Below are 25,385 nucleotides of genomic sequence, written 5' to 3' on the forward strand. Positions count from 1 at the left end.
CGGGGAAGGGGGGCGCCGCGGCGGCCCGGCGACTGGCCACCCCCTCCGCCCTCCCCTCGCCCTTCCCCATTGATTTCTGGATCATTAAGTGGTTAAGGCGCTGCGAAGCCTTCACTATCGATTGCTGCCTCCCCACCTCCGGCTGGGAACCCCCGGGCTGCCCCCCAGCCCCGCGCCGCCGCCGCTCCGGGCACGGGTGGGGTGGCCGGGACCCCGGGTGAGGTTGGGGTCCGTCCCCCCTCACCCCACCCCCTTCACGGCCAAAGTTTGACTCTGCCTCCCTCTCCCCCCCTCTCCTGTCTGTCTGTGAGTGCAGCTGGGCGCGATGCTGAAGACGGAGCAGCCCTGGATCTAACGCGCGGCGCCTCGGAGAGCCTTGCAGCAATTGTTGCCCGGATCCCAGACTGAACTTTGCTCTTTTTTATTTTTCCTTTTTACCTTGTTTTTATTAATTTTTTTTTCTTTCGTCTTTTCGTTTTTCCCCTCTTGTTATTGTTAATTATCGTTATCAACCCGCTTCCGCCGCGCCCTCCCCGCCAATGCCCGTGTGAGCGCCGGCACCTCGCGGGGGCCATGGAGGGCTCCACCGGCTTTGGGATCGACTCCATCCTCTCCCACCGAGCCGGCAGCCCGGCCGTGCCCAAGGGGGACCCGCTGGTGGGGGACGGCCGGTCCCCGCTGGAGCTGAGCCCCCGCTCGGAGGGCAGCAGCGGGTGCCCCTCGCCCCGCTCGCCGGGCCGCGAGTGCCTGGAGGCGGCGGTGCCGCGGCCGGGCCTGGATGCGCATCTCCAGCCGGGGCAGGTCTCGGCTCCCTCGCAGTCCCGGACCGTCACCTCCTCCTTCCTCATCAGAGACATCCTGGCCGACTGCAAGCCCCTGGCCGCCTGCGCGCCTTATTCCAGCACCAATGGACCTCACGGCGGGCAGGAGCCGGCGGGCAGGATCCCCACCAAACCCGGCGAGGATTTTAGGGAGAAAATGGAAAAAAACACCAGCAGCTCCTCTTCGGACTCGGAGTACAAAGGTAAGAGCGGCTCACACCGCTGGGCTGTGCAGGGCGGCCCGGACACACGGCCCGCGGCGGCCCGGGAGGCTCCCGCTGCTCTGGGATCTCGCTGCGGACCCGCTCGGGGGCGGGTCACGGTATCGGTGCCCCCCGAAATGACCGAAGGGTCGACACCAACTTGGGGAAACTTGGGGGTTCGGGGCCCGGTGGAAGGGGTTGGGGCAATCGGCGCTTCATTAAACGCGCCCGGGGAATGCTCCGGTGCCGCCTTCCGCCGCAAAGATCCGGCTGTGCCGTTCTACCCGCGTCTGTAAATCTACAGACGGATTTCTGCCTGCGGAGAGGAAAAAAAAAAAAAAAAAAAAAAAAAAAAAAAGAAAAAAGAAAAACCAAACCAAACAAACCGAAACAAAACCGTAATAAAATAATCGCGGATTCTCCAGGTATTTCCCCTGCTCCGGTGAGAAACGAACAAGCCAGTCGGCGGGCTTTGATTCGATTGTTGTTATTTGTATTATTATTTTGGAAATCGTTCAAAACAGAGCAGGGCAGACACGGAGCCCCGGGCCGCATCCACGGCACCGGCGGGGCGTGGGACTGGATGCGGTGGCTGCTCGCCCCGGGCCGGGGGCTTTGGCCTCCCGGGCCCCCGCAGCCCCTTCCCCGCCTCCCCCCGCAGCAGTCGGGGCAGGGAGAGGCGCAGGAACAGCACGGGGGGATTTGGGCTCAGACCTCGCCCCTCGGAGTAGTTTACCCCGGGTGTCTTCTCCCATCCTAGTCTCATCACCTCTGCAAAAAAAAAAGTTTTCCCCGAGAAAACTGTTGGCCGGCTGTTTGTGAGGGAAAGGAGAGGGGTTTCCATCCAGCTGGGCGGAGAAAAGGGAGGCGATGGCATCTTGAAAGGCTGCTGAATCTGGGGGGATTGGCAGGAAAAAAGGGGGACAGGCTGAGCCCCGTCCAGGCTACAAATGTACCCTGGGCCCGCCCGGAGCCGCTGGGCTGAAATCTGGTTCACGGAGGAAAAAAAATATTCACCCAATTAAGCCTCCAAAGGCGGCGGCGGGCTCTGGACATCGCGGGGGCGATTTTCGCTCCAAACGAAGGCTGGAACCCGGGGTCGGGGCCAGGACTGGAAGTGCCCCGGGAGGAAACATCGGCCCCAGCGCTTTGCAGGGCAACAACCTGGAAAGAGCCGCGATTCCCGCCTTGGCCGTTTGTTCTCTCCTCCTACACCCGGCCCGAATTCCTTCAGCTCTTTACTCCCTTGCCCCAAACCGCCGAGACGCAAAAGAAGCGAGGGGAGAGTAGAAAAGCGAGTCCTCCGCATCCCCCGAGCCGGCCGAGCCCGCGCCGGGGGTTCGCCTTTCGGTGGGGGCCGTTTCCCGGAGCCCCTCGGCTCCTCTCCTGTCCCTGCGGCGGGACAGCCACAGCCAGGCTGCAAATGCCTTTTAAATGGGGGAAAAATTCTTTAAATTGCGAGGGAAACACCGCTTAAATCAGGGGCAAAACCCCCCCACTGCTTAAATGAAGGGGGTAAAAGACTGTTTAAGCCGAGGGGGGAAAAAAAAACCAACAAAACAAGAACCAGTTTAAATGGGGAGAAAACCACAGTTTAAATAGGGGTAAAACCCCCGCATCAGTGGAGGAGCGGGTGAAGATCCCCGCTCCCAGAGCGATCCTTTTTGTGCCGCTTTGGAAATAGCCTTTCCCGGGGCAAAACGCCCCAGATTTTCTCTGCAAAGGGGCTGCGAAGCTGGGCCTAACCCCCAGCGGCCAAAGTGCCGGAAAAACCCCATAATCTATATTTTTAATATATTCTTCTATATTATTAAAAATATACATTTAAGGCAGGAATAGCCAGGGGCCGATCCGGACCGAGCAGCGACGCCGTCGCCGCCGTTCCTGCGGCCCTTTGGCGAGCAGGAACTTTTTAGGAGCCGAGGATCAGCTCAGGGGCTGGGAGGCGGATTTTCCTCCTCGGGATGAGGGAGGCCAGACCCGCTTTACTCCGCGGAAAAGTCCATCCAAACTTTCGGGCCGTTCCCGGGAGAGAGCGGGGCCGAACCCCTGCCCGGTTCCGGCGGGTCGGGGCCGCCGCTTTCCCGGGAACCGGGACCGGATCTCTCCGCCCAAGGATCGTCCCCGGCTCGTTCTGCCTGCTCGGCCAGAGCCGGCGTTTCTGGTTGAAGGGTTTCACTCCCCGGTGGCTCAATTAACCGGATTATTGTCTTCCTACAGAGAGAAATCAGCTCGCGTTCGGCTCCAGCCTTGTCCCTACTCACCCCCGCCACCAGCAAATTTAACATAAACCCCTGTAAAAAAAAAAGCCCCACAAACCAAACCCAAACGCCGCCGATTTGTATAAATTGTGCCTATTTGCTCCATAATCTCCTCCAGGAGGGTAGAGAAGGCGAGCACGAGCAGGAATTTATTTTTCCCCTTTTATTTTTGGTTCTGCTCCGTAATTTTTCCGTCACCTTCCAACATTTTGGGGCGTAAATTCCCTCATCGCTCCGGCGGCGCCTACGTACCGACCGCGCTAACGAACCGCCACCAACCCCTCTCATTCGGGCTTTTTAAAAAGATAAATAACAGCCCGGGCAGGGGTTTGGGAAAGTGCTTTCCCCAGTATTTCGTTGTGCGCCCTGGAGAAGGGAGGTTTGGTGCGTGCCCCGGCAGCATCCCCGGGAGGACAGAGGCTTCTCCGCGGAGGGGAGAGGCAGCACCAGCACGGCAGCGTTCCCCTCCAAAAAATGGGGGCTCGCGGTTTCGTTATTGGTTGGTTTGTTTTGGTTAAAAAAAAAAAAAAATAGATGGAAAAGATAGATAGAAAAAGAAGGAAAGAAAAAATAGCCAAGCAACGAGAAAGCTTTTGAGTTTGGGGGAATAAGCCCACAGGAAGGTCCGGCCCCGTGAGAAATGAGGGGTGAGGGGGATCAGGGGGGTCTGGGCAGGAGGGCGGCGGGGCCGGGTCGGGGATTCTCTCGGCGCAGTCCAACGTTCCTGCTCCGATCCCAGGCCTTGGGGACGGGGAAAAGCCGGGCCCGGCTCGGGGAACCCCTGAGTTCCCGGGGTTAAAATTTACGGGGGTGCGGAGCAAATGTGCCGTGAGCCCCGCTCAGACCCGAGCCCCCGCGCTGGGTCACCCTCTCTTCCGAGGGTACCTCCCTTCCTGCTCTGACCTGGCCTCTCTTCCCCCCTGTCGGCTCAGTGAAAGAAGAAGGGGACCGAGAGATCTCCAGTTCCCGGGACAGCCCCCCGGTGCGGCTGAAAAAGCCGCGCAAAGCCCGCACCGCCTTCACCGACCACCAGCTGGCCCAGCTGGAGCGCAGCTTCGAGAGGCAAAAATACCTGAGCGTGCAGGACAGGATGGAACTGGCCGCCTCCCTCAACCTCACCGACACGCAAGTGAAAACGTGGTACCAGAACAGAAGGTAAAAATGCACCGCTCCCTCCTGCCCACGGCGCCGGGATCCCGCCCTGCTCCCCCTCCCCGGCCGCGCACCCCCAAACCGGGCAGGGACCCCACAACGGCTCCGTCCCTCCTGCCACCAGGACAGGGGCCATGTCCGCCCCGTCCCGCCTCTCCCGGGACCTTTACCCCAAAGTCAAGGGGAGAAAAGCGATGCCGAGGCAGGGCGGGTGTGGGGCGGTGGGGGGACAATCCGTGCCCCCAGCCCCGGCAAGGAGGGGAGGCAGGACCGGGCTTCCAGCTAAACACAGCAGCATAACACATCGGCCCATTAATAATAGATACCAATTACTGCTTTGGGCATCAATAATTAACACCCTTTACAGTAATTACACAATTATTATTATGATGAATAATTTACTGGTGGAAATAGGTTTAGCGCTTCAGCGACAAATCTGTAAAAGGGCTGGCGGACGTGGTGGCTTCGGTGGGTTTGTCCGGACACCGCCAGCCCCGGCCATTGCCACCGCCACCAAACGAGGGACCCGCGGCTGCAGCCCCCGCCCTGTCCCCTCCTCGCTCCAGGGTTTTACCCTCCCTCCGCGTCATTTCCAGCCCCACTTCTCCATCTGCAAAGATTCTCTCTCACGTCGGGGGTTTGGGGAAGTTTAAGGGACGGTGTGATCTCCTCTCCCCAAATCCCTCCTGCAAGGACACGCCGGAGTCGAAATTGTGCTCTCAGCCCCTTCCCTGGCGGCGAGATCCTGGGGCCGGGGCTTGTCCATGAGATCCGGCACACAGACACACAGACATATATATATATATATATATATATATATATATATATATATATATATATATGCCGATATATAGCATATTAAAATATATGTGCATACATATATGTATATTTAGATACAGAGACAAATATATATATATATATATATATGCCGCAAACGAATTTCCCGGGTCCCTGCCCCACGCCTGTCCCCCCGCGGGACCCCCACAGCCTCCCGAACGGCCCGGCCCGGCCCCGGCAGCCCCGGCCCGGGGAGGGGGTCCCGGAGCCCCGGGCCGGGGGAGCGGGGCCGCCGCGGCCTCGGGCCGGAGCATCGCGGTGGTGGCAGCATCCGCTCTCAGCTCACGGATCCCCCGTGTCATCCTCGGGTCGTGTGACAATCTGGGGCTTACAGCCCCAGGAAAGGGACTGAAATGTTTGTGGCGATTTTTATGGCCGGGATTCACATCCCGCCATTGGATCCCAGCCGGGCTGTGGCTCCGGTGCCTCCGGGAAAGCTCCGTGGGCGCTGAGGCCGGGGCTGCCGCGGCGGGAAAGCCAGGGAGATAAGCTCCTTCCCCCCATTAATGGGGTCTGCATCCCGTCCCATCCCATCTCATTAAATCCCATCACATCCCGTCCCATCCCATCCCTGCCGTACAGGGGAGAGCGGCCCTGGGATCCAGCCAGAGAGCAGAGCCCGGGCAAAGGGGGAATGCAAAGGGTATAAACAGCCCGGGAGCGGCTTCGGGATCATCCCTCCCCTCCTTGACCCCTTCTCTCGACTTGCCCCCCCAGGACCAAGTGGAAAAGGCAGACGGCGGTGGGCCTGGAGCTGCTGGCTGAGGCTGGCAACTACTCAGCCCTCCAGAGGATGTTCCCCTCGCCCTACTTCTACCCGCAGAGTTTGGTCTCCAACCTGGACCCCGGCGCCGCCCTCTACCTGTACCGCGGACCCAGCGCGCCGCCCCCCGCCCTACAGAGACCCTTGGTGCCCCGCATCCTCATCCACGGACTGCAGGGCGGCAGCGAGCCCCCGCCGCCCCTGCCCCCGCTGCCCGGCGTCCTGCCCCGGGCCGCGCAGCCCCGGTGAGCCCCGGCCGCCCGGGCAGCCCCACCGGCACCCACCGGGCCGGGGGGCCACCCCACACCTCTGGGGCCGAGAGCAAGAGACAGACTCCCACTCATCCCCAAATATATATATATACATATATATATATAAAATTATAAATGAGACCACCCCCTCCTTTTTTTAAAAAAAATAATATATAAAGAATGCAAGAATCGAGGACAGGCTTGGCAGGACGGAGCCGGCAGAGCTGCCCCTCAAGCCGCGGGGCACTCGCCACCTTCACCCCCTCGTGTCCCCACCTCGGCGTGGGACGGCGCCGGGAGCACGGGAGGGGCTGGAAGCTCCGGGGGGGCTTCGCCTCTCCGCCCCCTCCCCAGGAACAGTCAGGGGAGCCGAACCACACCTCGGGGAGACCCCTCCCCGTTTTCTCCGGCTCCCCAAACCCGGGGCAGCGGTCTCGCCGCCGGGAAGGACCGTGGGGTGGCCCGGGCCGATGGCCCCAGCGAGACTTTGGGACGTCCCTAACTTAAACTAAAAATAAAATAAAAAAATAATAAAAAAACCCCAAAAAAACCAAAAACCTAAAAAAAAATCTTAAAAAAAAAAAAAAAAAAAGGAAAAAAGAAAAAAAGCGCGGTGGAATGTAAATACGGTGCAAAATGTATATGAATTATTTATTTGTGAACCCTGAGGGCGTATTTGTGTAAGTGATTCTTGTCAGTCTGTATCCCGGGGCCGGCCCGGCCGGGCGGGGGGCGCGGGGGGGGCTCGGGGCGCCGCGGCCGCTCCCGCTCCCCCCTTTTTTAAATGTGGAAATAAAACTTCTTTACAAACAAACGGGTCTCGCTCTCCGCCGGCCCCTTCTTCCCCTCCCGCTTGTTTGCTCTGGCGGAACGGCCGCCGCCGAGGGAAGGGGAAAAGCAAAGGGGAGATTTCCCAGCTCCCATCGCACGGAACCCCCGGCTCCCCGGGGTGTCCCTCGGTGTCCCTCGGGGCTCGGTGTCCCCCCGGGGCTCGGTGTCCCCCCGGGGCCCGGCTCCAGTGCCGGTATGCGGGACCGGCCGCGGGGCCGCCGGCGAGAGCGCGGGGGGAAACCGGGGCAGCCCGGCGCGGTGATAGCCGCGACTCCGGTGAATTAATAACGCTAATCTTAAGTGTATAATTGCCTAAGTGCTTTAAATGATCGCTTTGGAAAATGGATTGTTTCCACCCTTTAAAAGTGTCGCTCATCTGGCCGCGGCCAGCGGGGCCGGCAGCTGGTGCCCGGGACAGCCGGGCAGCGCTCGCCGGCTCGGGGAGCCGACAGATGGGCTGCGGGTCCCCCCGGCCCCGGCCGCTCCCCCCGGCGGGCCCGGCTGTCTGCGGAACCCCCCCGACACCCACCGGCCCTCCGGATCGCCCTCCCCGGCTCCTCGGGCCGGGTCCCAGCCCGGTGCCCCGGGGCCGGCTCCGTCCCGGGAGCTTTGGGCCGAGCCCCGCGGGGAGGGCGATTGTCGGCTCGGCCAAATGCGCAGCCACGCCTGGGGCCGAGAGCCCCCGGCCTTTGTGGATGGGGCTGGTTCTTTGCATGTGAATGGGGGAGTTTGGTAAATCCCCGGGCCTCGGCTGGGCGAGGAGGAGGAGGAGGAGGAGGAAGGGGGGGGTCGCTCCCAGCTCGGGGTTAATGAAGTGGGAAAGGAGTCTTTCAGAGAGGCCTGCAAACAACCCCCTCCCTGGGCAACAACCCCCGTCCCAAATCCTACATGGATTGACTTAAACCCAGGGGATAAGTGCTTTAAATTAATCTCATTGAATAAGAATGAGGCCAAACAAAACTCTTTAAAATCATATTAAAAATCTATCAAAGGACAACTTGCAGTGGGTGTGCTTTTCATTTTGTGAGCGCAAAGGCAAGGAGCATACAGCAACCTTCCTCCCATTTACACAGCAGGAACGTGAATAAAAGGCATTCTCTAATATTTAATTGTCCTTGTAGCCGTAGCATATTCCTCCTCTTACACTAATGAAGTACAAGGCTTCGTTACACGTTTGTAATTGCAATATTTAAATTTGCCATTTCACATCTGGAAGGAGCTGGAAACTCCCCTGTACCAGCGGGTCTGAGCCAGCACCATAACACAGTGCCAGGGCTACGAGACTACAGAGCCCCGAGGAAAGCTGTGCCCCGGGGAGGGGGAATGGCTGTGCCGGGCGTGGCGGCAAGGAAAGAGCAGAGGGGATGTGAAGGATGGAGGGATGGAACTGTTGCTGCCAGGGAGATCTCACAGCAGAGTCAAGCTTCAAGATAAAACAGTTTAGGGAAGACACCACAGGCTCTAAGCAGAGAGCACCGCACTTGCCACACGAACAGCATCGTGTGTGGGAGGATCTCAGCAGCCTCAAAACCTGCTCAGGGACCAACCTCACCTCCAGCCTGTGTGCAGGGACACAGCTGCGTGCTGGTGTCCCACAGCAGAACCCACCAGCACTGGCCCTGCACCTACAGCAGCCCCTGAGCAGGCTGGAAATGTTTCCAGAGGATGCTGGCAGGCAGGCACAACCCTGGCAAGGCCCCAGGGGTAGGACAGGTTGGGCTGGGTTGAAATTATATGAAGCAAAAAAATGGGACAGTTCAGAAGCACCAGTCCCAGCAGGGAAACCTTTGGAGTATTGCACCAGTTCTGCTCCATGGATTTCTCCAGGGTACAAAGTCCAACAGAAGCTGCTGCTGCTGGTTGGGTCCTGTCAGCTCCAGGCTCTGGATCCAGAGAGTGCAGAGGGTTTGCCAGGACCAGACACAGTCCTGGCTCTCAAGTCCCTTCAAGGGGAAGCTCAAGGGCCACCTTCCTCCCCTCTTGGCACAGCTTTAACCAGGACCAGCACCCTCAGAACAGACACAGCAGGAGCTGCTCTGCTGGACGTGCCAGCACACACAAAGTCACTGCAATCAGCGGAATTGTTTCTGGCCAAGATATTCCATGGCTTCATCCAAGCACCAAACAAAACTCTGTCAGAGTGGAAAGCCCAGAACACTGTTGATTTCCCCCTCTCCCCAGGTTTATGGGGAAAACAAGGTGCTGTAAACAGGGAGGTTCTCTTGCTTTCTACCCTGCTTAGTTCTGGTGTTCTCAGCAGTCAGGGACCAGTGTCCTGTGTCTGACCCAGCCCCTGGTGCTTAGCTGTGACCCTTGCCCCAAGGTGACCTCCTCGCTTTTTCCTAATCCAAAGCCTTGCAGGGGAAACTCAAGATGCTCCAGTTGCAGAGGAGAGGAGGATGTGAGCTCCTACTAGAGGTAAAGGACACAGAGCAAGAAGAGAGCTGAGAAAACACAAGAGCATCTCCTGCAATCTCAGGGTGTGAGAGCAGGGAAGGCAAACCCAGCTAAGCCCTGGTGTGACTCACAAGCAGCTTTGTAGAAAATAAAACAGTGTCACTATTTCCAGACCAAACTCAGAGACCTCAGGCTGCAGGGCAGTGGGGCCCTTGCCCTCCATCACAATCCAGACAAGGTAACGTGACCAAAGCCAAAACCAAAGCTGCAGTTCCACCGACACTGCCAAACCCAGCTCCCCTCCCCTGCCAGCTGTGCAGGCAGCTCCCACCCTGCCAGCACACACCACCTACCTCAGAGCAAGAGGGGACAAATTCAGGAGCAGTTCAGGGCAACACCCGCCTGCTCCACGCCACGAGAATCCACTGTCACCCCCAGCTGCTCCTCTGGGGTTTGGGTGCTCAGAGGATTTGGGAACTCTGCACACCCAACACCTTGGTCCTGCTGCAGGTGGTGGAGATTTGCAGGTGGTGGAAATGATGGAACTCTACAGCAGCTCACAGCTCCAAGCACCACACCCTGCCCTGCCTGAATGAAAGGGTGATTTGAGTAAAATCAACCCCAACTCTCTCAAGGTTCTTCCTGAATTGAGTGGTGCACAAGGGTGAAGCCAGCTCAGAGCCAATCTGGAGCTGCCCAAGCGTAAGGAAGGGCAGAATTTGACTCCTGCCCACCCAGCCACAATTCAAACACATTTTACTCATCAGCCTTCAAGTTTATTAGGAGAAAACTTGGCTTAACTTCAGATGCATGTGCTTTACTTTTCACACTTCCTTATTTAATCATTTCCTCCTCTCCCTAATCACACAAGCAATCCAGCCCTATCTTATCTTTTTTTTAAAAATCACTTTATTCATCATAACCATTTGTACTGCTTCATGCCCAGTTCATACAGGCAGCAGTGAGATCTCCTGATGTCTCTCACCCATGTGATGTTGGCCTTTTTTCCCACTATTATGAATTTGCCAATAGTCCTTATTAATTCCTACGTGACAGTCAGCCAGGAGAAGGTCATGTATTTTCCCTCCATTCCCAAACTTGCACTCTCTGCATCATTCTGAGTCATTTTCATCCTCAGGGGTTTCTTTTCTGTTTAAGTTGACATTTGCCTTAAACCTGATTTCTCTTCCAAATAGTCCTCATAACAAAATCAGGTGGGCTTTGTTGTTATTTTATTTTAATCTAATAAATGTTTCTAACTCCATTCTCTCTGCAAAATCATGGTTAATTTGATACTGGAGCCTTTTTATCGTCTTTCAGAAGCGTTTAAAAAAGTATTGCAGTGAAATCAGAGCCTCTGATAATTGCCTGGGAGGAAATAAAAATTCTGGTTTCAAAGTTACCTTCACTTCAGAAATTAAACACTTTGGGGCTGATTGCTGCTCTCCTACAATCCTTTGTATGACTCACTACAGCCCAAAGTAGGTGCCCTCAATTCTGCATTTACAAGGCTTCATTTTCATCTGCTTATACTCCTTTTTCAGTACTTTTCTTCCTTCTGACATCTGAAATTGCCACTATTTGAGCACTTTCTGCTCCTGCATTAAACATGCCCGGCTCAGGTCATGGGTGGGCTGCTCTTCCTCATCCCTTTTCTCGAGGAAGACACGTACAGGGAGCAGAAAGTCGTGTTTTGGCTGGGTTTGTGCTCTGCTCACCTGTGCCTTGTGTTCTAGGAGGGGCTGGAAGAAACAGAGGGAGGAACATGGAGAGGGACAGCTGGGTGGGTGCTCACCTGCAGGAGCTGGGGGAGTTGGGAAATCTGCAGGCTTTGGGGGCACTTTGGGTTTCATTTCACACACCACGATGAACAAGTCTCAGCACACTGGGGGCCATCCTGCATCCCTTTTCCCAGTGTCCCAATTCTCTGATGGGAACAAAGATGGATGGCAAATGGGAAAAGCAAGAAGTGAAATCCACGAGCTCAAAACAGACCCAGGCATGGCAGAGAACCCCAAAAGGCTGGGTCACTACTGGCAAAGGTTTGCAGGAGCCTGCAAAGGCTTTCATGTTCAGAGAAGTGAGACATCTCCTGCTCCCTCTGTCACATAATCAGCCATGACAACACGCTGCAGGCAAGGAGAAGTTTGGAGATTGCTGGATTCCACTGTGGCTCCTTCCCACAGAGACAATGTTTGTCCCCGAGCTCAGGAGCTCTGACAGAATTCTGTGCCCATGAGCTCTGCCCCAAAGGGACCATGTATCATCACACCAAAGAGTTCTCCACAATCCTGCCACTGGCATCAGTGCAGGTGGCAATTCTGACTAACAGTGACCAGGGACACACCTTGCTCAGTGCACAGACCACAGGAGAGGAGGTGGCAGCAATGTGGCTTCATTACCAGAGACACGCCCTTTAGAGTGGCAGATTCCCCTCTCCATGGTGCTCCTGGGACATCTCCCCTGCCATGTTTACCTGGCTGGAAACAGCAAGTGAAGGGACTGTAGAGTGTTCCTTAAAGAGAAAAGCACCTCCTGCCTGTCCAAACTTGTGTCACTTTTATGTTGCACACACATCATGTTTCTCTGAAAATCGTATACAACCCTTTTTTGTTTTATTATTTTTCTTGCTAAAAATCCATCTTGGGAACACGGCACATCTTCAGGAGGCCACATTTAACTGCAGCAGTACAACAGGACACACCCAGATTCCATTCCAATTGCACCTATGGAATGAAGGGGAGGAGGCCAAGATCCCCAGGATCCCTCCCACATTTGCCTGATAAATTGAAACACTCCTCAGTTGATTTGGCAGGTCACCCTGACCCCCGGCTGAGGCACTCATGCAGCTTTTACAGCCAATGACTGGAAGGGCCTGGCTTATGTTGGAATCTGCTGGTTGCCAGCTTTTCTCTGCTTTTTCTTCTTCTTCTTCTTGACCTTGGCTCCAGCAGTGTCCATCCCACTGGAATATTCAGAGCACAGGAGCTCAGCAAGGCGGTGCTTGCCCTGGGTCTTCTTGAGCAGCTCAGACCTGGGCAGGGGGGAAGAGCAGAGGAATTAAGGAATTAAAGAATTAAGAACCCCTTCTCCTGCTGGGTGGGTTCCTGCAATGCCACTGACAATTGCACATTAGAGAAGGAGCAGCTCCCTTTCCTTGAGGCTTGATTTGAAATTCTGCCTCATGCAGAATTAGGTATTGTTGTGACAGGTTTTCACAAAGGTGGCAAAATATCACGGCGTTTTTCAAAGCAAGCCTTTGTTCTGTACAAATGCTCTTGCAGGGGTGGCGGGGAGAAGGAGGGAAGCTTGTGTGCCTGAAGGCTGATGAATGAGGTGACACAGCAGTTTGGAAATAATAATAATAATAATAATAATAATAATAATAATAATAATAATAAACCTAACAGCCCGATGACATTGAACAATGGAAACACTTTATAAACGGAGCTTAAATCGAGAGCTTGAAAACACAACCCCCTCCCGAACAAACCAGAGGAAAAATATTAGAGTGTCATGAGTCTAAACCCAACAGATCCAACAGATTTTCTTTTCTTGCAGTGTCCTGCAGCCATCACATGCACCTCACAGCCTCCCTCTCCAGAGACTGGCTTTTGCAAGGGTAGCTGCATTTTGCCAGGCCACCAAACTCCAACATGGATGTCCCTGCAGCCCTAAACTGCCAGCTATAAATATAAAAACCCACTCAGCATTTTCCCACCACGCGTTCTGCCACTGTCCCGCTCTGTAACCTTGGGCAAATATCACCCTCAGATATTTAAAATACAATCTCTTGGGTGCAGGACCAGTCATTCCCTACCTCATTCCCATGGTCCTGGGCACAACAGGGCGTCCACAGCTACTGGTGTTGGCATGCCCCACTGTTCTCCTTATCACCACACAGTCACAGACTGGTTTGGGTTGGAAGGGATCCGAAACATCATCTCATTCCTTTCCCTAGACCAGGTCCAACCTGAGCCCCTTCCAGCCTGGCCTTGAACACCTCCAGGTGCTCCTCTCTGAGCAAATTCTAGTAAGGATCTGTAACACATCTCAAGTGTGTCCAGAAAAACAGAAACCTGTCTGTCCCTCTGAACGTGAGGGAACTGAACAGCAGCCCCACAGCCACACCAGTGAGCTTTGGTGACAACACGGGGACTCAGCAGTCCTAAAGGTGGCACAGCACTGCCTCAAAGTCCCTTCAGGTGTCCAAACCCATGCTGGGAATTGAAGAGAAGGAAGAATTTCTGTCTGCAGCAATGGATCAACGCATTCAATAGGCCAAACACACAGGGAAGGCAAAGGGAAGTGAACTCTTGGCTGCCTGGGGTATTTGTCTGCTCCCTTCCCGCAGCCTGTGCAGGTGTATCCTCGGCTCAGCCCCCTCCACCAGTGGGTGAAGTTCCTGTTTGACACTTTGATTGTTGTCTCCAAGCACTTCCTACAGTAACTCCTGGGTTTCCAAGCAACAGACCAGTTTACTTAACAACAGGGAACTCTCTGCTGTAGAAGGACAAGGAATCCATCCACCAGTAGCTGCCGGGCTGAGCTGCAGCTCAGCAGGGAGGTTGTTCAACACTTTATTATCAATCAGGTGAAATTGCTGCCCAATTAGTAAATCAATACTCCCCGCTGAGGTGATCAGCTGCACAGAGAAAAGCAGGGATGCAGGGAAAAGGGAGCTTTCTCCCTCTAACCCAGGGCCACAAAAATCAATGGAGTTCTGCTCTGGAACCTGTGCTCATCACGGCCAGAAGAAAAGCAGCTGTCAAGGCCTCGTTTAACCATGAGATGGAAGAGCTACAGGGAACAGCAGCAGCACCAGCCTGCAGTGACAGCACACCAGGAAACTGCAGCAGGTCAGGAGCGCTGATTTCTGCTGTAAAGCTGTAAATTCCCCTCTCTGCCCAACTGGTGACAGTCTCTGGGGGTCTGCCAGTGCAGCAAGATCACCACAGGGCACCTTCCCTCACCAATGTCGTGAGACAAAGCCCAGGAGAACTGAGCCAAGACCTAAACACTCACCCCCTGAGCATCCTTGGGCAAGGTATTTAATCTCTTTGGCCTCCATGTTCATTCTCCCACCTCCCTGTGTTTTCCCCTGTTGCTGAGGGCCTGTGGGATGTGAATTTAAGGGAGCTGTGTGGTGATACTGTGGCAGAAAGCTTCGCAGAAAGGCTGTAAATGTAAAGATGCATTTGCAACACAGACAGAACCCATGTTCCCATCACTGGAAAAACACATGGATTAGCAGCATCTCTTGCTGTGATCTCATGTCTAGGTATACTGAGACAGAGCAAGGAATAAAAGACTCAGGTTTAGAGCTGCCTGTGCACATCTGTAATAAAGCTGCAACCTCACAAAAGCTGGCACCAAGACCCTAAGCAGAGAGACAATAAGGAAAAAAGAGGAATTGTCCCCAGATGACTTTGTTATCTCCTGAAAGGCTGGAAAAGACCAGGTCAAAGTTTTCAAGACAAAAATAAAAAAATCTGTTCTCCTCCAGAAAACTGGAATGATTTTATTCACTGTTTTAAGCACGAGAAACTTGTGAATCTTGCTAAATACATCACTGAATGATGAAAAGGCAGGAGAGGAACATCTGGAAGAAGAAGTGTCCAGTGAAGGAAAGACTAAAACCCTTCTTTCCTCTGCTTCAGTTCCCTTCTACACCACTTAAGAGCTGTTCCCAGCATGCTGCTCCCCTTCCCCACTCGGGAGCCACAGTGATCTCAGGGATGCTGGTGCTGCCCAACCCTCCATCTCTGAGGAAATCTGAATGGTTCAGACTGATCTCTGTCTCCTGAGTCTTGTCTGCTGGCTCAGAAGATGCCTCTGCTCATCTTTTCACCTCAGTGGTGAGTGAGCCTGTTCTTGGAGGTGTCTCTCCACCTGGTTGGCATCACTGCCTGTTCCTTTGTCTTGCTGTGTGAGATGCTGCTGCAATGCAGTGCCCAGGTGTAGTGACCTTTAACCAAGTCCCAGCATCTGCAGCAACCAAAGGCTCCCAAACTGCTCCAGCTGAGGACAGAGGAGGAAGAAGTTCTGACGCACAGTCCCAGAACTCATGGTGTGTCTTTGGAGGAGACCCGAGGAGGCCGTTCCATTTATCAGAAAACATTTCAATGTGGATTGCACCATCAATCTGCCTGACAGCATCTCCAACAGCTCCTTGACACCGTGCCAGCAGCAGAGCTGGGTTACCTCTGGGCCAAGGCTGCTGCAACACCTGCTTTTCCTACTTACAGCATTGGATGAACCATCTGCAGCCAACACAACCCTGTTTGGGTTGGTTTTGCTGCTGTTGTTTTTGCAGAGTGGGGGCAAGAAATCCATCAGCAATCCTACACTGCTCTCGACAGGTCAACAGATGGCCCAGGTCCTCTGTTCCCAGCTGATGCAGATGCTTGAGAAGATCGAGGAAAATTATTACCCAGGCAAGAATGAGCACCAAGCCTGTTCCAGAACACTCAGGGCAGGGTGGTCTCCACACTGGGATGTGCTGAACAGCAAAGCCCACCTTGCCCTGCTGAAGGCACATGCATTTCAGCCACACAGAAACCCCAGGCTCACTTTCACTGCCATCCATTGGTGTTCACCCAATAGAAAAAGGTTAAAAGCAGCACTGGGAGGCTGGGAACCTCCCAGGATTCTTGCTTCTGTCAGGCCCTTTCCCAGACTAGAGGACAGAATATATTTCAGTTAGACAGAGATGATAATTTTTGGTGCACAGTCCCCAGCACAGAGGCTTTCCAGCTCTGTGTTTACTGTTCACTTGATCAGAGATGGAGCAAAGGCTCTGTGCTGCAGCCACAGTGGAACAGGACAGTAATAAAGGGCTGTATGCTGTATGCAGGAAACAATCAGATGGATTTTACAACTATAAAACTTTAATTTCATAAGATGATTTCTCTTATAACATCATGATGTGGTCGCCAGGACTCACCTGTGTCCCTGAACTGCCTTAATGAAGAGTGATGGCGATGTTTCCTTTCACAACAGCCATGTCTCTTACTCTCATTTTTGGTTCCACTTGCCCATGGATACACGCTCTTACCTGAGCTCCAGTTTGGCTTTCTAGAGCAGACTGCCCAAACCGAGTGAAATTCCCACTGGGCACAATTCCAAAGTTGTATTTTGACTAATTAAGTGATATCAGGAAAGCTCTAAATGTGCACATAAAAACTGTCAAGCAAAGTGCTTCTAATGATGAGACAATTGCTGTGCAAGGAGGCCCAGCTGCAGCTCTGAGTCACAAACCCTGTATTAGTCTTTTCAAAATTGTCAATGCCAAGATGTTCAGAAGTGAAACCAAAGATGTGAGGTGGGAGAGAAGGTAAAAGGCTGCAAGTGCTGCCCTGGCCAGGTGGATGACACAGGGCTACAAGGTCTGTTTGCCAAGAGTTGTCTGATTCTACCTGACCATGCTGAAGAAAGAATTAACACAATGATCTTGCAGCCAACGCCTTCAGGCCATGCCCATCTCCACACCGGGCAATGGCACTGTGCTAATGATGCACAGCAGCTCTCAAACACCTCCTCCTGATCCCATTTTACGTGAGGGTTGGACTTGAACTCTGAAGCATGAGGGGGTTTTCACCTTTGTTTTCATATCACTTTTTGCATATGCTGCAGCAATTCTTGATACTCATAAGTAAATTCAACCTTCCTGAGCATTTCTTGCATCAGAGATTCCTGTAGCAGGGAGTTCCACAGAATCAGCTGAACTGAAGAGTCATAATAGCTGGAACTCACAAAAAAGCCAAGTTAAGCTGCAACTCCTCACTGCAGTGAAAGCTTCTGGAGGCACACACTGGCCTTCCTGATTTCCAAGGGAAAGCAGACCCTCAGTTGCCATGGATTCTCATGAAAGCCCACTGATCCAGAAGGCAAAAGCCTGAGCAGCACAGGGATGCATGATGCAGTGGCAGTGGGTCTTTGGCATTTGCATTGTGAAGGAGTCAAAAGACAAGTCTATCTGGCCTGTCAGCCACTTCCTCGGCGTGCTGCGACTCCACAGTGAACCAAGGACAGCTAATCCCTCAATGGAAGTGGGATCAGCTTCCTTGCCTCTACCCTGCAGTCAAAGCATGAGCCCAGACACTGACTGAGCTGATGTACTGTAATTCAATCTGCAGTATCTGGTTTGTGTGCTCATCTCTCACCTAAACACAGCATTGCAACTTTCGGAAAACATCGCCAGCAATTATTTTTCCGTCTTCAGATGGGGTTTTGCAAGATCCACTACAGCTAGCGGGACAGCTGGTTTGCGCAAAGACCTCTGAAAAACACATGGAAGTTTCCACGGGCACTGAGGAGAGGGCTGCTCCCACGTTTCAGCACTGAAACATCACACACCTGGCTGCTCCCTCTCCCCGTCTCACCTTCCCCCAGCAGGCTCTCCAAGGAGGTGAGAAGCACAAAAGGAGACTTCAAAAGAAATGAAAAGTTTTCTTTGTCCTCTTAAGGAAACTTTTAATGATTGCCTTTACCCCACTTTCAACCTGGAGTGCCTGCCCTTTATTCTCTAGGCAGGTGCTGAGAGATGAGGCTTTAGTGAGCAGCCTGATTAAAAACCAGTATCGGATGTAGGGAGACAATGTGTAATACGACAACCAACGCTCACAGCATCATGTGAGAAATACAATTAAAAAGATTGCTCTGTGACTGTGCTGTTATAATTTCAAGCCTTGCATTTTACAATTAGAAACCATTTGTCTTCTAAATGGCAGGCTAAGTTTTGCTTTCTGCTTTGTCAGTGTGAAATCAAAAGCAATTCTCTAAGTTAATAGCATTATCTTGGATTTATGCAAGTGCAGACTGAATTTGAATTGATATTCACTTTCTCTAAACTATCCTATAAATACTAATAAACCCCCTCTCTCTATTTATTTATTTATTTTAGCACACACAGAGAAAGCTGATTAGAACCAGTTTCACAGGCAGGAACATTTGTTGCACATCACAACTTTCGCTATTTTTCGCAGGGTCCTAACTTTGCAGATGCTCCCGGATTTGAAATCTGGAGCTGGAGCCGTGACGGAGCTGTGCAAAGTCTGCCCACTTTCCTTGAGCTGCACTTCTGTGATCCACGTGCAAATGAGCTCTCAAATCACTCTCAGACCATTTGTTCCAACACCTCCACATCCCCCCAACCCCACACGTCCTGCGTGTAAATACCTACTGTATCTCGAGCTTGTCTGTGCTATAATGGGATGAAGACTCGGGGAGGAGGAACCCCCGTCCTAAAAGAGGTTTGTAACAAGGGAAAAAGTAGCTCTAACAGAGGAGCAACATCACAGGAACAGAGAGAGGCATTGTTACAGGCCAAGTAATCCTGTGACACGCTACTGTCAGTCATAGCTTGACACCCCGCTGGGCCAGCAAGACATCAAAGCCCACCCCATACCATCTTACATGCTCTTTATCAGCTAATCAGGCTATTCTTCCCGAAATAAAGCTCCCTTAAATCCCCTGCTCACAGGGGCATTCCCATCCTGTTGCCCATCTGCTGAGGAGGGTCAGCTGGAGCAGGAGGCAGAGCAGTGGCCTGTCCCTGGTGGCTGCTGAAAGCAGGACAATGCAAGCTCCAACTTTTTATTTTAAAATCCCTTCCCCTTGCATTTTTTTTTTTCTTTTCACAGGATAGGTGCATGTGCAGGAGAAGTGCCCAGCCCTGGAACAATTGTGTGGATTAGCGCTTTAATTGCATGGCTAAGGTTTGCTAATGGAGTTTGTAGCAACAATTACATGGAAAGAGTCACAATTGGTGCTGATAAAGAAAAAAGATTTTCCTCCTTTGAATTATTGCAATGATTTCAATGGCAAGGCAGAGGTTTGGATCCTGCCATTGCACTAGGGAAGAGAGCATGTCCTTAGCATCGTGATCTCAAAAGAGAGGATTATCTGTCCTGTGGAGCCAACTCAGAGCAGCCAGGATCAGACACACTGAGCACCTTCAGCTCCCTTGCAAGCACAGAAGAGGGTTCAGGGCTCGTCCAGCAGCATCAGGGAATCTCCAACTCCTTACACAGAACAGGAGTACCCAGAACAGCCCTGAGCACACACTAGAGGGGACAGAGCTGCTACTCTGGGCTTGCTGCAGACTGTTCCCACGAGAGATCCCACAGGATTTTGGAGAAATGCTTTTGCCAGAACCTCTCACGCCTCCAGGTTTGGAGAAGGATCATGTCTACCAACAGATCTGCTTTTGATTTACACTTGATTCCTGGAGCAGGCCCAACCACCTTGAGGAGCAAAGCACAGCATGGCACCTTGGCTCAGGAACATCAGACTGACCTACCTTTTTGGTTTTGGTTTGGTTTTCCTCTTGGAGCCTGCAGTTGGAAGAGCAGTCAGGTTCTGGGGGGCATCTCTCAGCCCGAAGCTCTTGGCCACGTGACCCAGGTGGAGAGATTTGATGTGGAAGATGTGCTTGAGGTCCCTGGGATAGGTGGTATAGGCACAAAGGAAAGACTGCAGTGCTGAGGGGAAGGAAAAACACCAGTGAATTGTTTGTTGCTGCATTTATATATATATATACATACATACATACATATATATATATACATACACATGAAGATACAGCTGTTCCAGCTGAAAGGTCTGGTCCTTTGGGACACCTTCTGCTCAGCAGCTGGCAGAAAAGGCTGGCATGTTAGCAACCTGTGAAGGTTGCACAGTACTGGTACAATCCCAGAAGGGGAAGGTAGGTGCTGGGGTGCTGTTAGGAACTGGAACAAAGCTCCACTGAATTGCACTGGGTTTGCCTCCTGCAAGGCTGCCCCTTTGGCCACAAAAGGTGAGTTTGTAGCACATCTCTCAAGAGTCATTGACACTGAGTGGCAGCAGATAAGAGGAGAGTGGGAACAGAGATGAAGGGGTGAAGAAAGAGAAGCATGGAGATGGCACAGGAAGGTTCCTCTGATATTAGAGTCCCAGTAGACCATGCATTTTTCACCAGTTACCAGCTAGTCCCTTATAAATATCTGAGAGCCGGATGGATTTCCTGACTCATCAGCACACTGAGAACAGAGCTCACCTTCTCAAAAGGGAAAAATAATAGAACTGTGTGCAAATTTCCCTTCCCATCTTTATACTGCTGTAATGCCCTTCCCTCAGGGCTCATTGCTCTAAAGACAATCATCCACTAATATGAGCACTACCTCTGCTCCTCCCCGTCCCCGGGATGTTAACTACACCCGGGCTGGCCCCTGCTCTGGGAATAGAGGGACTGCAGCTCAGAAAATGCCTCCCCTCAATCCCCTGCTGCTCCTCTGCTTGCTAAACCTCCTGTGTCCCCCCAGCCCTCACTCCAAACCACCTCCTGCATCTTCCTCTCCCTCTCCCTCCCGGCAGCAGTGAGCTCTAAACTCTCACCTCTCCTGCCCTTGCCTGTTGAGCCACCGGACCAGCAAGTTTGCCCACAGCTTATGTCTAATCTCTTGGCAGCAGCCGGAGATTGGAGTTTATGAACAGTAATAAAAATGTCATTTTAGCAGATCAGCTCCTGGAAGGACCCAGGGAATCCATCAAAGCTCTGTTTACTGAGCAAAGCGAACTCCTTTTCCCAATCGATGAGAAGAAAAGATTGAGTTTTTTGCACCTTCTTCCCAATTTCACAATGCTGCTCTTTTAGAGGCTTCTGAGCACCCAGAGACCTGTGTTTTTTCCAAAAAAGAGAATGCTAAATTCCAAATACTGTCTCAGTGTCTCGTCTGAAGGCCATCCTTCTGAGGGCTTATAAACCAGCTCAAACGCTCTCAAAAATCCTGTTCTGCTGCTGGTTTTTTTTTTTTTTTCATAAAGTTATTGGTCAAATTCTCCTATGAGAAGGTGTAACTCTTCAAAGGGAACAATAGGAACTTGCTCCCGCTTTGAATTCAGTCCCATTGGAGCTAATACAGCTGTCTGCCCCACAGCATTTGAAATGGCTGATACTAAAGATCCTGTTATTATGAAGGCTGAGCGCATCTACAATCGTGCAGAGAGGAAAAGCTGCTGGTACCAATTCCCCAGGTCAGAGATAGAGAATCAAAGTGTCAAAGGCTCCCCTCTTCCCAAAGTCCTGACAGACATCTGCCAGATCCAGCTTTGAGTCAGAGCACACAAAACCAGGGAGAGCTGCAAGGCACTAACCCAGAGCTGAACTGAGCCTTGGCTGGACCTGCAGGTCACAATCCCAGCCCAGGAAACTGCCTCAACTCTGAGCAGCTCAGAGCTGAGATGTTCATTACAGCACCCAAGAGATTGAAATGAAGACCTTTGTGGATGAGATTCTTTTTAAAATCTTTACTATCAGGTGTTTAGACCTCTCAGTGTTGCCAGAGCCATGTTTTCCGGATTTTATGTGCAATTAAGAGTGGCCAGATACTGAAAGCTTTATTGTTTTGTTTTTTCCAAAGTTGAAATTCTTTCACGATTTTGTGATCAAAGAGACAGAGCTTTAGGAAAACAACTCACAAAGACTGGTAACAGTGCTGGTCAGGCCATAATTCATGTACAGGGTTCCTTATCTTGATGCCACAGGAACAAACTGCATGAGCTGTTGAGAGGTTTTGCCACACCAACACAAGTATGAGATAACATATACTGGCTTGGAGTGGGATTTGGACTTGTGCTCATTTAAGACAGAGGATTTAGACTGGTCCTTTGCACCTCTGCATCCTCATTTTTCTCCAGGGAATATAAGTGTGGAAAATCAAAGGAAGAAGAGAAAAAAACCCGGCATGTTCTAGGTATGATGGGGGTTAGATGGGCTGGTTTGTTGTTATTTTAAACAGGGGATGAGAGGATAATGAGATATGAAAGGGAGACAGGTGACATAACCTGCTCACCAGGCTCTCAGCTGGCAGCCAGCTCCCAGCACTGGCCCCAGGGCACGGCCTCAGCAGGGCTGGATAAACTGGGAGGCACTTGGCCAGAGCAGGTGGGAGCAGGAGGGAAGGATACACCAAAACCACCACGGATTTGAGCCTGGTGCCACAGCCCTGGGCTCCTGTGACTCTGCTGTCCCTCTCCACACATGGGTGCCGAGGAAAGAGAGGAGGAGGCAAAATGCTCAATTGCTGGGAAATGAGGAGGGGGAGGAAAGCAGGGTTTGCTTCTTCACCCTCTCTGTAACTCAGGGGCACACAGGATCAGTCTCCTGAGCTCCTTCTGGCCCCACAGCTCCAAAATGAAGAACCTATCAGCATGCCAAGCTTAGGGATGAGCACCCTCCCCTTCCCAAAAGGGGCTCCACACTTGAAAAGGTTCATCCTTCAGGTGGCAGGGCCCAGCCAGACCCCTCCTCCCACTCACCTTGCTGCTGATCAGTCAATCAAGTTTGAAGGGCAGCACCTTCCCTGAACCATTTGATTTGAGTGTTCAAAACACGGGACCCAGAGCCAGAAGGGGAGAGCGGGCAGGGAGCCACTCGCCTTTTGAAAGCAGGCTGCAGTGCAAACACTGCTTATTAACATTGACTGGGTCAGAAAATGGGGAAAAACAGAAAAAGAGAGAGAAACAAATGCATCTCTGGCACAGTTTCCAGTTGATTGTCTGCCATGAAAGCAAAAGCCAGCTGCCATGTTAATTATTCATGATGCCTGGCTCAGAGGGGAGGAAGAGGGGCTTATGGAAGCCACTCAGCAGTGGAAAATTTGCATATGTAGATAGCAGAGTTGGAAAAAGAGGTGGAGTGCTCCTGTACAAGATAAATGGGATGCACATTTCAGCATCTCCTGATGTATTTTCTGTGGCTAAAGAAGTTACTAACACTGAGGTCAGCAACAAGTGTGTGTGGGTGTGTGTGCGCACAGTGACACTGGGTAGAGAGGAACCACAGAGGTTTTTTAGGTGTGACCAGAGTCACTCACTGGTTGTTCCTGTCACAGGCATTTCAGGTTGTTTTTTTCATGGGGTACAAGAAATTCCAAGGGAGCAGCAAGAAGCTCATCCATGCAGAATGATGGATTATGATCATGTTTTAGTCACATGCTTTGAGATTGTGGATTTAAAAGAGCAGCGATAAAATGACACCACACACCTGAAAGCGGGTGCAAGCTGCTTGTGAAGCAAGTCCCACACTTTCACTGCGGAGGAAGGTGTTTGAAAACCCCAAGGAACTGAAATCACCAGCACCCCCTCAACTGTAAATGCTGCAGAACTGAAGTAACTTCTACACAAACTCAGAGAGCAGGACTTGACTCAGAGCAATGAGGTAAAAAAGAAAACAACCAGGAAGGGAGATGTGGGAAGAGGAGAGTCAAAAAGAGGGGAAAGGCTCCAGTCCTAAATACTGTGAGCAAGAATGGCTTAGTCTCTTTCATGAAGAGTTTGCATCTTGTGGACTTGTCTCAGTAACCCACAGTCAAATTCCAAGTAATTGCCCAGGAAATCTGCGACCTGACTTCCCACATTGCCTACCCTGCACCACCTTTTTGGCTCCTCTCAGGAGACAGTCTGGTGTTTCTTTTCCTACCACATCCCCAGCAAGATTTTAATCTTTCTCCCAAATCTGTCTTCCTCTCGATTTTCCAAACTGAGAGGAAGAAGGGCAGAGTCTCTTAGAGTGCTCAGTGAGAACTGCTGTGCATCCAGCCTGGAAAAAAAGGGCAGATCAAACCCCAGACTTGTACACAGCTACAATTTTAAAGTCCATCCCAGTTTTTATCCATCCTGCCTTTTCGAGTTGTGGCCCCTCTCCCTTTTATCTCCCATCCCACACAACCAGCTCCACTCCAAGATCCTTTCCTGGTCAGGGTTGCATCCTGTCTTTCAGGCTTCAAATTCACCCCTGGTATGAACTGGAGGCATCTGATGGGAATTGCAGAAGGATGTGATGGAGGAATCACCCACCCCCTTCCCAGCATAACCCACACAACCCACTCGCAGCTGTGATTGGGTCAAAGCCCTCAGATGTGAATCTCACTGAAAGCCAAGACTAAATCTCATTTGCACCTAATATGGGAACGCCAGAAATTAACATTTAATATCACCACAAAGCCTTCTGGGCCTGCCTCAGAGCCCAACGGCCCCAAAATGTTTCTTCCAGGCCTTTTCCCTGATGCTGTGCCCCAGAAGAAAACCTTGGCAGCTCCTCTGAACCCTTGTGGGATAAGTGGAAGGAAACTCACTGACCTTTCTTTGCCCACCTCACGTTCCTCTCGCTGGAGTGGACGAGATTCTCAAATTTTGTCTGCAGGATTGTGGCCCTCTCCCGGACTTCCTGAGGGTTCTTGCCACAGGATTTCTACCAGGGAGGTGGAAGGATTAGAGGAAAGAGAGAATTGAGTCAGGAATAATGAAGCAGTTTACAATAGATTTAATAACAGTAAAATCACACAGCAACTACCCAGGGGCCAACAAAGGTAATCCTCTCAATATTACTAGAGGAAAAAAAAAAAATCCAGATAAAGATGTTAAAGTCAGAGCAGCCAGTGAGCGCCGTGTGGTGGGGAGAACAAATCAGTTTTAATTTTGTGTTTTCTAACATCTATCACGTATCTTTTTTCCTTGCTTTTCTTTTCCCTTCCCTTCCTTTTTTTTTTTTTTTTTTTTTTTTTTTTTTTTTTTTGCTTCCAGGTACAACAGGCCAGATCCCACTGCTTGTTTTCATTGGAATTATTTGGAATAACTGCCCCCAGACCCTACACTAACGGTTTCAGAGTGATGCTGCAAGTTCCCCTGTACACTTCCCCAAAACACCCAGGGCAGGAGATCACGAGATCCACAATGAGCCCCAAGCTCCAGAGAAGAGACCAAATTCAGCACCTGTGAACAAAGGCAACCAAATGAACTTCTCATGAATTCCAGCATGGATTTCTACATGAAGTTTCCTCACTGTCAACACATCATATTTGACTGCAGCTGCCATCACTTGGTTC

At 51.9% G+C, this 25,385-nt stretch overlaps 2 protein-coding genes across 2 annotated transcripts in view; one reads left to right on the plus strand and one right to left on the minus strand.

Moving 5' to 3' along the window:
- The first annotated feature begins 573 nt into the window (after window positions 1-573).
- Window positions 574-6,286, plus strand: BARHL1 (BarH like homeobox 1). The gene is made up of 3 exons (XM_066201430.1): window positions 574-1,024; window positions 4,218-4,440; window positions 5,992-6,286. The coding sequence occupies exons 1-3, from the start codon at window positions 574-576 to the stop codon at window positions 6,284-6,286; spliced, it is 969 nt and encodes a 322-aa protein (XP_066057527.1).
- Window positions 6,287-10,260: 3,974 nt separating this feature from the next.
- The window catches only part of DDX31 (DEAD-box helicase 31), a 44,841-nt gene continuing 29,716 nt past the window's right edge, over window positions 10,261-25,385 (minus strand). The window contains exons 18-20 of the mRNA XM_066201014.1: window positions 24,640-24,751; window positions 19,820-20,000; window positions 10,261-12,550 (exon numbers count right to left, since the gene is read on the minus strand). Of these exons, the coding sequence (XP_066057111.1) occupies window positions 12,397-12,550; window positions 19,820-20,000; window positions 24,640-24,751 (447 nt within the window). The 3' untranslated portion in view covers window positions 10,261-12,396. The remainder of the gene's footprint in view (window positions 12,551-19,819; window positions 20,001-24,639; window positions 24,752-25,385) is intronic.

This window comes from Chamaea fasciata, unplaced genomic scaffold (assembly GCF_029207755.1).
Source record: "Chamaea fasciata isolate MVZ Bird 193981 ecotype frontalis unplaced genomic scaffold, bChaFas1.0.hap1 SCAF_20, whole genome shotgun sequence".
Classification (NCBI taxonomy): Eukaryota; Metazoa; Chordata; class Aves; order Passeriformes; family Sylviidae; genus Chamaea; species Chamaea fasciata.

What these genes read in the sequence shown, in the direction of transcription:
- BARHL1 (XM_066201430.1), top strand. Translation starts at nt 574, where the DNA reads ATGGAGGGCTCCACCGGCTTTGGGATCGACTCCATCCTCTCCCACCGA. An exon ending in TTCGGACTCGGAGTACAAAG is followed by an intron (nt 1,025 to 4,217) that starts GTAAGAGCGGCT and finishes CTGTCGGCTCAG; the next exon opens with TGAAAGAAGAAGGGGACCGA. An exon ending in ACGTGGTACCAGAACAGAAG is followed by an intron (nt 4,441 to 5,991) that starts GTAAAAATGCAC and finishes TTGCCCCCCCAG; the next exon opens with GACCAAGTGGAAAAGGCAGA.